This window comes from Pocillopora damicornis, chromosome 12, assembly GCF_964200805.1.
Source record: "Pocillopora damicornis chromosome 12, jaPocDami1.2, whole genome shotgun sequence".
NCBI lineage: Eukaryota > Metazoa > Cnidaria > Anthozoa > Scleractinia > Pocilloporidae > Pocillopora > Pocillopora damicornis.
In genome coordinates, this window is record NC_142681.1 from 2,619,782 (window position 1) to 2,632,508 (window position 12,727).

Here is a 12,727-nt window from a genome sequence, read left to right on the forward strand (position 1 = left end):
GTGGGGAATAGGTTTAATATGTGTTCCTGCATTTGGAGTTGTTGCTTATTCCATCCAAAGTTTCTTTTCTCTTGGCAAAACCAATGAACAACTGAACCAGTTGCAGAAGGACACGAGAAGGCTAAGTCTAGAGTCAGCCAAGCATCGAGCTCAGCTTCAAGTTATACTTGCTTTGATGAAAGGTAAACTTAATTACTCACTGCCCGGTTATGGGGTGTAATTACCGTCAAAAATAAATGTTTCATTATGTATCCACAATTTCAGTTATGACATTGAGATATGCAATTGTGTTATTCCAATGTGACGTCTTAATATGCTATTTGGTCCTTGTGTTATGACATTATGTTATCTCATTTGACTATTTTGCTTTTGCAATGTGCTGGCTATTGTGTGATTAACATTGATGAAAATGAAATTTCCCTTAACATGCAGTAGCCAGCACATTGTAAAAGCAAAATAGTCAAATGTGATAGCATAATGTCATAACACAAGGACCAAATAGCATATTAAAACGTCACATTGGAATAGCACATTTGTATATCTCAATGTCATAACTGAAATTGTCGATATCATAATTAAACATTTATTTTTGACGGTAATTACACCCCTTAATATTTGATTCAGGGAAGATGAAATAAAGACAAGTTAAACGTTAGTCATTTTTAGGGGTAAAAAGTTAACAGTGATGTTACATTTCATTTTTATTTCAATCAACATATTTTCTCTCTCCCTTCATTTTTGTTCTACTGTTTGTCTCTCTTCCGTGAAAAGCGAATTTCATTCTTTGAGATGCGTCTTTGTACCCGTTTGCAACTTTTATGCTTGAAGAAAACGTGTTAGTTCTAGGTGCATATTATCAACACTCATTAGTATGCATATTCTTACTACTGTTCTCCATACATCTCCTAAGGGGGCTGACAAGGAGACTTTGTTGAACAATCAAGAGCTTCTTTCGTCGGTGATAACTAATGTCTGATTCAGGGGTGACATTGTAAAGAGAAATCAGATGGTAGTCACTCTTAGGGGTTAAGAGACTGATGCACCTAAACAGAGAAATATTTCAATTCAAAACCTCTCACTTTGACTCCCTGGACGATGCGCAATGAAGTACTTCTAAACAACTGCCAAGCTCATGTAGAACCTTTAGAATCACTGTGGTATATAATTGTGTCAGATGGAGCCTTTGCAATTTTCAAAAATGTATGGTAACGAGTAAAAAACTGACTTATGTACCCAAAAAATATATCATATTCATACTTTGGATCACTGTCAAACAACTTGGACAAGAGTGCGAACGTGGTAAGAAATCGTGGATATTCAAGTAATTAGTTTATATAATCAAGAACTAGTGAAAAACGTATACATACGGGGGAACCTGAGCTCCTGATTCTGTGCTTGGATACAATGTCTCGACTTTTCACAGTCTCTGTGCCCAATCCCAGCGTGATTTCTTAATTATGACGTTTTTAGGTTTTAGTTCCCAGTGCTAACTGTACTCCTGAGCCAAGATTTCACGTTCTACCCTTTCAGGGAACTTCGTGGACATTCACATCAAAAGCGGGGGCTGTGAAGACCCCAAACGAACTAAAAACACATGTGGTTTCGCTTACATCGAGGTGAATGGAATGAACCTCTCTCCTCGCGGCAGGGGATGCAACGTTGTAGTTGTTGATGGCAGAACAGGTAAGAAGGAAAGTGCCAAGTCATCTTCCTGATGGCTGGTCTTCAGTAATCTCACCCAGTTCGGCAGAGATAGTATTAAATGACCCATTGTTTCCCCGATATCTTTTTCTCCAGTAAAACAGTAAGTAAACGGCAAAATGGTGTAACCGCCTTTTTAAAATTCTTCTTGTACTCCGCTAATTGTTCGAGAAGACATCAAGGAAATTGTTTTTATTCTCATGCAGGAGGAGTTCTCGAAAGGAAAACATTTGATACGCATTGGAGCCCCTCTGCTGGTGATCATCTTAAAGAATATCTCGACAGCCTCAACGGAAAGTATGTCAAGGGTAGATGGGTATAGGATACAGCATGTATTGAATTGTATATTATAATTTAAAGAGACTCAATGGTTATATATTGTAACCTCTATGCTCCCTTGTAAAGGTCAGTGTTCAGAGTTCCAGCGGCATTCACCCACCTCCTTTACGTGTGTATACAGGCGAAAACTGTCGAAAGCCCCCCTCCCCCTTTCAAAAAAAAAAAAAACGCGCACCAGACAATGAAAGGGGAAAGTGAGGATTACATATAACACTACTCCTAACCCTGATATTCTTGATAGTTGGACATTTCGTTCATTATTCCTAACGAATATCCCTTTCGTCCTTGCAGTAAGATCGTTTTGGTGGCTATTCAAGATGAAGGTTCAAATTACGTAAGATCAGCGCTTAACGCTCTTAAGAGACTGGGCGCTACCGAGCCTGTATTTCCGGACTATAGAGGATCCTTTGCGCTAGTTGGATACGCAGGAGTTAACAAACCATCGTGGGTTGAACAGAAAATTGCCAAGAGAGGTCTGGGACCAAGTGAGATATCTCTGAAGATTCAGTTAACCAACCCAGTACCCCAGCCCCATCCAGCTATCACTTTTTTTCTTGATTATGGTATTGATTTGTTTTTCTCTATTATTTGCGTTGTTGGTTTTTTTTTTGGTTTTTAATTTTCTACTCAAGGGGATATGGAGTTCAATTAGGGGTTAATTTGAAACCTTGCCTACCAAAGTTAAACCGAGGTAAGGTTCTTTTACACTGTACATAACCTTAGTAGCAAAGATTCTTTGTTCTCGTTTTAGCTTGTGCAATGGGCAATGATTTATTTCTCAGAGTTACCTGTGTGACAACATGAAAATAGCAAAAGAAGGAGGCAATCACGGGTAGTCACGAGATAACATGAAAAGATATATTTTCAAAGTTAACCATGATGCATCTTAAAATGAAACAAATTGCAACAATTTAATTTAGTAAATACACCATTAACTGATAAAATACTTTCATAAAAGCGTACAAAAAAGCAGTGGAGAGGATAAACTGATAACGGTGAGTCCGTTCAAACATTAACACCTAGAGCGCTGGACGAATATACACAACAATGATAAAGCCTCTTTTACAAATGATTAACGCCAAAACACGTTTGCTTGGTCAGAGACACGCCAGTGTCAAATCAGAAACCTGGAGTAACGAATTTACAGAGACTAATCTACCGCGGTTGATAATATTTTGAAGAAAAAGGCTTGTTTATTTGTGTTTGATTACCTTTAAGGCAATGTCGGTTGTCCCTTTAAGAATTATTTCAATTTTTTAGCACACGATTTTAATACGAGGAATAATGGGGTCATCGTTGTTCTCCCGTAAGTGAAACTTCACTATGCTCTCAAAAGTTTTCATTTTTTGAGCACTTTATCATTCAATTCTTTACCTTTAAAAACCAAGAAGATTAACTGCAGGGTATCCTTTTGGAAGTCTCTTGCTGAATTTTACATTGTATAGCGTATTTCCTGTAGGTTGGCGTAAGCCAAGGACATATTTTATCTCATTTTCGTTTTTATTCTATTTACATATTTATCATTTAAACAGGTTCCCTTTGATAACAGTACTTAAGTATTGAGCAGCTATCCTGTATAAATATTCGTTATCACTATTATCACAAACTACGTTATAATAAAGTAAAAAGTATTAAAAACTTGTTATATCCTTGTTATGATGTTTCTATGTGTGATTTGGGGCTGATATTGTGAGGAGAAATTAGATGCTTGTCGCTTTTAGGGGTTGAAAAGTTACAAACCCAGCAGATTAGCAGCAGGGTATTATTTGTGAAGTCTCTTGATGAATTTTACATTGTATAGCGTAGTTTCTTCAGGTTAGCGTTAGCCGAGGTCATATTTTATCTTATTTTCGTTTTCAATCTATTTACATTTTTATCATTTAAACAGGTTCCCTTTGATAACAGTTCTTATGTAATGAGGGGCTATCCTGTATAAATATTCGTTATTACTATTATCATAAGCTCCGTTATAATAAAGTACAATGTATCAAAAACCCGTCATATCCTTGTAATGATGTTTTTATATACCGTAGTGTCAATATTGTTAATATACAGCAAAACTGTGCATTGCATCCCTTCTTATTTAAGTCTTTTTCGAGACGGATTAGCCGAGCCACCCACAAGGCAAATGTGTACATGCACTGCTTGTAAAAATGTAATTGATTCATCAAAAAGTTGCACCCTCTAGAACATACCTTGGGGCTTACAATTAACCCTTACATCAGTATGCATATTCTCCATACTGTTCTCTATACATTTTACATTTAGTTGGTGATCATTTCCTATATTCCCGTGACCTCAATGTGTGATTCACCAGTGGTAGTGTGAGGAGAAATAAAACACTGGACATGTTTGGGGAAGAAAGTATACAAAGAGCTAGGCGGGAAGAGTGAGTCAATAACAACCAAATAACCACATAATCGCGATAATCAAGTCATTTTTGAAGCTGAGGCAAAACAAAAAACAAAAAAACAAAAACAAAACCAAAACAAAACAAAAGAAGTCAGTTAATGCAACAAGCAACCACGTAAAAGAGTGATGGAATGGCCGAGCCATGATCACATTACATCAAACAATTTTATTCATGACGTGTTTCAGAGACAAAACAGAGTCGAGTTGCAGAGATACGATTGAGCCAGGTCTTTTCAGTTCTGGTGGCTCGATGGTTGACGATTAAAAACGATACTAGGAAATAGTCAGACCTGTCAAGTAAGGTTGGAACCACAAACATGTGTTAGTAGGCTAAAAGCAAAGGCTAACATCACAATCACTTTGAAGACAAAGTCAAATTTGTTAACTTCATGTAGAGATCAATTTGGTCGCAAATTGAAAACTTTATCCCAAAAATTTGATTTTCTTTGATCTTCCATTAGGTTCTCAGTACCAACGTCAACATATCAAACGGTTATCTCAAAGTGTTATTTGGTGTTGCTTAAGAAATGATTTAAGAGCAATACAAAAACACTACATTACCTCTTCAGAAAACGTTCTGAAGGATACCACTTGTAAGCCCGCTTTCTGGCACGAAAACAGAATTCACACCTACAATCACATTAGTTGAAAACTTGTCAGAAAACTTATTAATTTTACACGAAATAAGTATCTCAATCTATCACACGGCAAGGTGTTCCTGAGGTAAATCCTAGCGTTCTGATTGGTTCTTACTTAGTTGTTATTTTGCCATACGGACCGTTACCACGGAAACGGTCGTGAGCCGTGTGCTTCTGTTAGCGAATGCCAGCAAATTCAAAATTAGCAAGTTTAGTCCAAGTGCCATATAAAAAATTACTAGCTAGCCTTGCTTGCTCGAGCCGTACTGGGGAGTATAAGGCCCTCGGTCGTTTTTGTACGGACCTCGCTAAGCTCGGTCCGCACTACCACGACTTTAAGCCAATATTACCCCCACACTCCTTTATTAAGACGTTAATACCGAACAACAACTAGCTAATTAACAATGATATACCGCGGTGCTGCTCAATTCGTTTGTATTTCTATTGTATTTAGTAGTTTTCTCCCCGAAATATTAATTTTTTTCCATTCTTTGTACATTTTTAACTCAGCGGTTCGTTAATTGCCCTTTCTGTTGTTGGTGCGCCAGAAGGGACCGCACAGGCTGCGTTTGAAGTGAGAAGTGGAGGGAATATTCCTGCCCATCAACCTCCACCAATCCATAAACCACACTGGGCCGGCTATTTACACGAGGTCTAAGCCAAACCGCGGTTTTACGCAAGCAGTGGGCCTTACGTACTCTCTATAAGACGGTTGTTTTATTAAATTAATGTCCTTCCACTGTTAAATTTCGGCCCTCTCGACACTGTTCATAAAAATAAATGCTCAGAAAAAAGATTGAGCTAAATTTAGGATTGTTTAGAGCGCGGTTTTGTATAACGGCTAAACTTTGTTTAAATAACCGTCCCACTGTGTTTCGCCCACGTTATGAAGATAAACAGAAACAAAACAAAAGGAAGACAAATCAGAGATCGAAATCAGAAACAAATAACATCAAGGACTAACAGTCTCTACACTTTTGCTGTTTCACACTTAAATGCTTTTTCCTGACGGGATTCAAGGTTACGATTTAACAATCCCACCGAAATAATTTTACTAAAATAAGTGAAATTATTGTTTACTACCTGAAAAGTCATTGTTTTTTGCATCTGCAACCGGGTAACCCAGGTTTAAAATTTCGCAAGCCCCCTTGTCGATAACATTGATACTTTTGTCATCAATTGTTTCCAACATCCTAAAAGAGCTCCGCAGTAATTCCGGAATCTTTTGTGGGAAGGGTCTAACAACGACGCGACCTACAGGGACGAGACGACAAGATCAGCGAACTAGAATTAATTACAGCTCCGAATTAAAGGTTAACTCTGTTAACGAGCCTAATGGCCCACTGATGCAGCTTATTCCAGGTTTCCTACCATGAAAACTAACAGTATTGCTATTTTCCCAGGAGGAGATGAAAATCCAACAAAAGGCATCACCCGGCATTTCGTCAGACTTCGCTAACAACCCACTTGTACCCGTTGATTTATACTCATTTGTCCCATTCATACCCAGGGTGAAGAGAGGAGCTAAAGGGATTTTAAGTGCATTAACCCTTTAAAGTGACTAGCGTCTGATTTCCTATTAACAATATCACCCCATTAAGGTCACTATAATAAAAAGAAATGATCAACAACTAAAGAACCTCTTGATTGTTTAACAAATTCTCCATGTCAGTATCAAGAGAAATACATCGAATAGAGTATGAAGAATATGCCTACTGATGTTAGGGAGTTAAGGTTTAATTGTGAACATTTTAACCTGGTTATATTATATAACATTATAACCGGTGCCATTTGAAGATCGTCTGAGCATCGAACTCTTTCTCCGTCCCTGTCGAACGTTGCTCGGCATCTCAGATTTACAATCGAAACATTTCTTCGCACCCACATTTGAGTCTACATAACGGTTTGCCAACTCAGACTTATCCAAGCGAAAATCAGTTCCAACCTCGTCTAAGAAGTCACGTGGCTTACTCTCTTCTTTTACCTCGCAGGGAATTTCCTTAACAGCGAAGCCTTGGCCTCCCGATTCTTCGAAATCACTGATATCTTTTGACACCTGGATTGAACTTTTCCTTAGATCACTGTATCCATTTTCTACAGTTTTAGCATGACTTGATGTGTTACAGAAGAAATTCATGTTCGAAGAGTTTACATCTGTCCTCACTTCTCTTTCAACTGGTTTATACGTGTCAAATTCCTGCTTAACTGGTGAAGGCGAAGGACTGGACTGGGGCGTAGCAAACAGAACAGGAGAGTAAGACAGCTGTTCATTTGAGTGGTTTTCGCTGGCATGATTAAAGTCAACTTTCCCAACCGACACCTGGTTGACAAATTTCTTGTCCTCATTTACCTCATTGCGCTTACTTGATAAAACATTTCCGCCATTTCTTGGTGTAAAATCAGAAATCGATTCCATCCCTTTGAAAACGTGCCTCTCGCTCTTGTCTTGACCAACACTTTTCCGCTTGAATTGCGCAAGTTTTGAGGCAGCCCTCTCAACACTAAGAGATACGCCATGGGGAGTGGCTTCAGAGAGTGCCGAAGGGGTCAAATGAGACGCAGGCATAAACCCAGAGATTTTATTTCCTTGATAATTGACAGGCGATGTTTGCTCGGCAAATGGTTTAGTACCAGTGTGTTGAACCGGAGTTCTGCTGGGATCAAGCTGTGGAGACAGTCTGTCGTCCTCAAGTGGTTTAGTGCGAAAGTGAACGCCTTGCTCTTTAGCTGGAGTCTCCACTGTGCTTTTGCTCAACTGGCTGAGTGAGCCCGGGCTGCTACCGGAAGGGCATGGATCTAGTTTACGCACAGTTGCAAATTCTTTCAAGGACGACATAGCCTCACTAAAGTTGTTAAACTTTGCAATTCTCTTTCGGACCCATTTGGATATCCCTATATAAATGGTTACATTTTGTTAGGTAAAACTAAGCAGACCTGTTGTGAAGTTCACAGATGTAGTTTCTTACCGTTTGTATACTTTGGAGACTTGTTAAACCGTTCATCTATCAATAGAATAGCTCCCCAGTCTTGCGTGTGAAAATCAAATTGTTAGTTGCCAGGCCGCTTAGGAAGGACCAAATTTTGAGCCAGAGAGCCTCTAGTCCGTCTGCCTTCTGAAGCCTTAATCCACCCGCAAACGTAATTATTGAAATAAAACACTCTATTCAGAAACAAATTAAGTGATTATTAAGGATTTCTTCGAGTACTCGCTCGCCATTGTAAACATGCTCCCTTTTTTTCCCTTTCCCACTAACTGATAGCCTAGCACAGCCTAGCTAGGTGTAAGTTAGGTGCGGACTGCCTACAACGAAGTAACCTGACAACAAATAGATACCAAATAGCCATGCGATCTGTCACAGCCTTGTTGTAATAGTTTCTTAGACCAAAAAAACTTATACAAACGATATGATACTTATCGTTATAGTAGTAGAAGTCTAAGATTGACGAAAGAACTCAGTTTCCGGCAAGCCATTACAGTCTGATTAGGAAAACGGCAAAGTTTAGCCGTTATATGACAAAATCGTGTCCTAAAGAATTCTAATTTTGCCGAACCTTTATTTTTGTGAGCAAAAGAGAGCCGAAAGCTAACAGTGGAAGGAACCCTCCTTTATAGAAAGCTTGAAGTCCATTGATTGCGTAAAACCGTTGGTTTGGGTTAGACCTCGTGTAAATAACCGGCCCTCCGAGTTTGTACCAGTTTAGTTTGCTAGCCTGTTTTCTTTGAGTTCAATTTTAGGCAGTTCATATAAAATAAGACATACTCACTTATGGCGAATGCATCTTCCTAGAGCCTGAAAAAAGCATTAAGATTTTAGATATTTTTGTAATAGATCTTTATTCTACTACAAATATTTCGACATGCGGACAGCGACGTAATAGGCTCTTCTTTCTAAATTAGGCCGACGAGAATGTCAACTCTATTGAATCCTCCGGAAGAAAATTAAGGTATCATCACTCTGCATTGTTTTCAACTGTGTCGCCTCGCAAAAAAGGTAATAAACGGTATAGGCATTTGGTTCGAGCCCTAACAGGCGGATTGTTTTTTGTCCTTGAGCAAAACACTCAAATCTCACAGAGCCTCTCGGTACAGTTCGATATTTTTCATTTACGTACCGGAGACGCCACTGTGAAACTATTTTAAGATACCAATATGGAAGAGATCCTCGCAGTTATGGACTCTACTTAATTAGTAGTGAATAAGGCATGAAAATAATTCAGGCACGTACGGGATTTAAACCTATGGCCTTTGCGATACCGGTGCAGCGCTCTCCCAACTGAGTCAACAAGCCTACTAGGAGCTAGTCATTATGCTGGTTTTCTTCAGGCCTTACTCACAACTACTTGAGTAATGTTCATAACTGCGAGGATCGCTTCCATATTCTTTTCATCAATCGCAGTTCACATATGATTTTCATTTATTTACATTCATTTATTCACCACTTCGAGAGTTTATTTGGAACCAACATAATGACCAGCCCCTATTTGGCTTGTTAGCTCAGTTGGTAGAGCGCTGCACCGCAATCGCAAATTTTATGGGTTCAAATCCCGTACGGACATGATTTTTTTCCGGGCCTTATTATATACTCAACAAAATATCGCGTTTCTGATTGGTCAATGATGAATGCATAAATAGGTTATAGAGTGCAATAGAGGTTATAGAGTGCAATACGGAGAAGTTGCCATGGAAACACCGGGGAAGCGCCAAATTTGAACACCAAATTATAAAAAAAATGGCTGACAGCCGGTTTGCTTTGTCGAGAATATAATAAATAAAAAATCGTATGAACCTGCTCGTGCATTTCGTGATTTATGGTCACTCGTGATGTTTTGAAAGTTCTCAAATTGCACTCGCCTACGGCTCGTGCAATTTTGAGAACTTTCAAAACATCACTCGTGCCCATAAATCACGAAATGCACTCGCGTTCATACGATTTCCTATACTTATTCTCTACTACTTAAGAAATGTTCATAATTGCGAGGATCGCCGCCATATTCGTTTCTTCAACCACAGTTCACATGTATGATTTTCATGTATTTAATATTATGTTTTGCTATAACTTTCTTTTACTTTTCTTATTTCCAACCAGAGGGCTCCTTATGTTTACTGCTTTTCCAGAGAGCATATTTATGTATGAACATATTATTCCACTTTTCCACGTGAAGCTACTTGAACGGGAGTCTGGGAGGGAGTACATGGGGATTTTTTCTAGACTTCCACCGTTTTACAGTTGCGTAAATAAGCTTTCGATTAGAGAACCACTTCCATCAGCAACAGTCGTGTCTTTCCTATTTTTCTAAAGCGGTTATTACTGTTATTGAATATTCTTTGATCCCGTTTTGAGACACTAGGCCGAGTTTATTTTAATTAGTCGTCACGTGATCGCATAAGCACCTGTTTTTCTTCGGCTGTTGTCGTTCAGAACCAAGATATTTTCAACACTTTATAATCTCTTTTCAGAACTCGGTTTTTTTTGTTTTTTTTTTTCTCGTCAGGAAGCCTCACAGAACTTGTAAGTACCTAGACATACTCTGAACTTGTTATTTAAAAAAAATTGCGATTTATTTCGTCTTTTTGTGTGTTTTTAGTTTTACCGTAGCTCTATGGCTACCAGCCTACGCGTGAAATATTGTGAGAGTCCAAACAAGGTTTACAACAAACGTATTCGTGAACTGAGTCGTCGAATTGTCTGTTAAGTTCCCAAACACATCCCATCACATCTGCTACTCAAGTACTCGATCGCTCCAGAGCTTTTTCATCGGTCACCGCTGCAAGGGACTATCTACAGGAAGGATGTCTTCGCAAAACCAGAAGTACTTCCCCTTTCGTTTCTTCCGAATTCTGGTTTTACTCATCCTGCTTATATCTCCAGCGACATCTACAACGAATAAGCTCAGCGTACCAGAAAGCTGTCTTAAGCTAGCAAGTGCCTTGATGACATCCCAATCAGACAACGAGTTCAACAAATACCTTATCCAGTGCCTGGCTTCAGTGGAATGGCAACAGTTATCTGACTTTGCCATCCAAAACTTCCAAGAACTGAAAGACAAAATACCACCTGAAATTGCAAAGTGAGTGAAGGGAGGTCTTTTTATTGTGTCTGTGTATTTAATATGAGTAAGTAATAACCTGGACAAACAGGCTGTGATCTTAGCTGAAGACTACAAGAAGCATCGGGATATGTTCAAAGAGTTACAGACAAAAATGAAAGTCATACTACGAGCGATAAAAACAAAATTTACTCAATGCCAAAGAGCATCGACTTTGCCACGTTGTACGAGCGAATTGCGAAAGTAATGGAAATCCTGAATAATTTTAACACCGAGCTTGAGAAGGTAACTAATGACATAAAAAATGGTATCATCGAAAGTCGACATGCCAAACCCTGGGCCATTGAGTACGTTGTTGTTGCGGCATGCGTTTGTGCTGTTTCCTTCTTCCTTGCCAGTCCGTTGGGAAGAGGTTTAATATGTGCTTCTGCTATTGGAGTTATTGCTTATTCTACCCAAAGTTTCTCTTCTCTTGCCAACACCAATGAAGAATTGAACCGGTTGCAGAAGGACACGAGAAAGCTTAGTGTAAAGTTAGCCAAGCATCAAGCTCAGCTTCAAGTTAAACTTGCTTTGGTGAAAGGTAAACTTAATCATTCAATGCCCGGTCGTTATGCACTTCGAATTCATCAAACAAGAAATTCTCTCAACACTGGCCCAGACTTTAAGGATTGCTTACTCTCTCCCCCCTAACGTTAGTCTGTATACGTACCATACTTTTTACCAAAACATTTCTACGATACCGGCAATGACTTGTTTGACAATCGAGAACCTTTTTGGCTCCATGACCTTAATGTTAGATTCAGGGAAGATAAAGTAAGTTAAAAGTTAGTCATTTTTAGGGGTGAAAAGCGAATTTTGATCTTTATACCCGTCTGCAACTTTTATGCTTGAATAGAACGCGTCAGTTTTGGGCGCATATTATCAACCCAGTTTTTCATACTGTTCTCATATCTCCTGAGGGGCTGACAAGGAGAGTTTGTTGAACTATCAAGAGCTTCTTAAGTAGCTGATATAAAATGTGATTCAGGGGTGACATTGTAAGGAGAAATCGGATGCTAGTCATTCTTAGGGGTTACAGGGCTGATGCACCCACTGAAACAGAGAAATATTTTCGATTTATTAACCTCTCACTTCGACTCTTTGAACGACGCACAATGAAGTTCTTGCGAATAACTGCAGAGCTCATGTAGAATCTTAAGAATCGCTGTGGTATATAATTGTCTCAAATAGAGCCTTTGCAATTTTCAAAAAGGTATGGTAACGAAAATCCTAGATTTAGGACTTTTCACCAAAAGGATGTTAATTTCTCGAATCCCATACGAGGAGAAAAAAGAAAAAAATTTATGTTCACATTCGGCGCCTGAGCACAAATGCCGCGGCACGGTCAAAAACTGACTCGTGTACCCAAAAAATATATCATATCCCTACGTGGCCAAGAGTTCGAGCGTAGTAAGGAATCGTGGATATTCAAGTAATAAGCTTACATTATCAAGAACTGATGAAAAACGTATCCATACAGGTCTGTGCTTAGATACAATGTCTCGACTTTGCACAGTCTCTGTGCTCAATGCCAGCGTGATTACTAA

At 38.9% G+C, this 12,727-nt stretch overlaps 2 protein-coding genes and 1 pseudogene across 2 annotated transcripts in view; 2 read left to right on the top strand and 1 right to left on the bottom strand.

Moving 5' to 3' along the window:
• Positions 1–4,034, top strand: part of LOC149036073 (uncharacterized) — a 5,093-nt gene extending 1,059 nt beyond the window's left edge. Inside the window, exons 2-5 of the mRNA XM_089189983.1 lie at positions 1–182; positions 1,531–1,683; positions 1,908–1,998; positions 2,332–4,034. The exon at positions 1–182 is cut by the window's left edge and continues 856 nt beyond it. Of these exons, the coding sequence (XP_089046109.1) occupies positions 1–182; positions 1,531–1,683; positions 1,908–1,998; positions 2,332–2,659 (754 nt within the window). The 3' untranslated portion in view covers positions 2,660–4,034. The remainder of the gene's footprint in view (positions 183–1,530; positions 1,684–1,907; positions 1,999–2,331) is intronic.
• A 2,821-nt stretch (positions 4,035–6,855) lies between these two features.
• On the bottom strand, positions 6,856–8,196 carry LOC149036074 (uncharacterized). The gene is made up of 2 exons (XM_089189937.1): positions 8,057–8,196; positions 6,856–7,982 (listed from the first exon to the last, which is right to left on the bottom strand). The coding sequence occupies exon 2, from the start codon at positions 7,924–7,926 to the stop codon at positions 6,856–6,858; it is 1,071 nt and encodes a 356-aa protein (XP_089046063.1). The 5' UTR covers positions 7,927–7,982; positions 8,057–8,196.
• A 2,619-nt stretch (positions 8,197–10,815) lies between these two features.
• Positions 10,816–11,849, top strand: LOC149036075 (uncharacterized; annotated as a pseudogene).
• Positions 11,850–12,727: the final 878 nt, after the last annotated feature.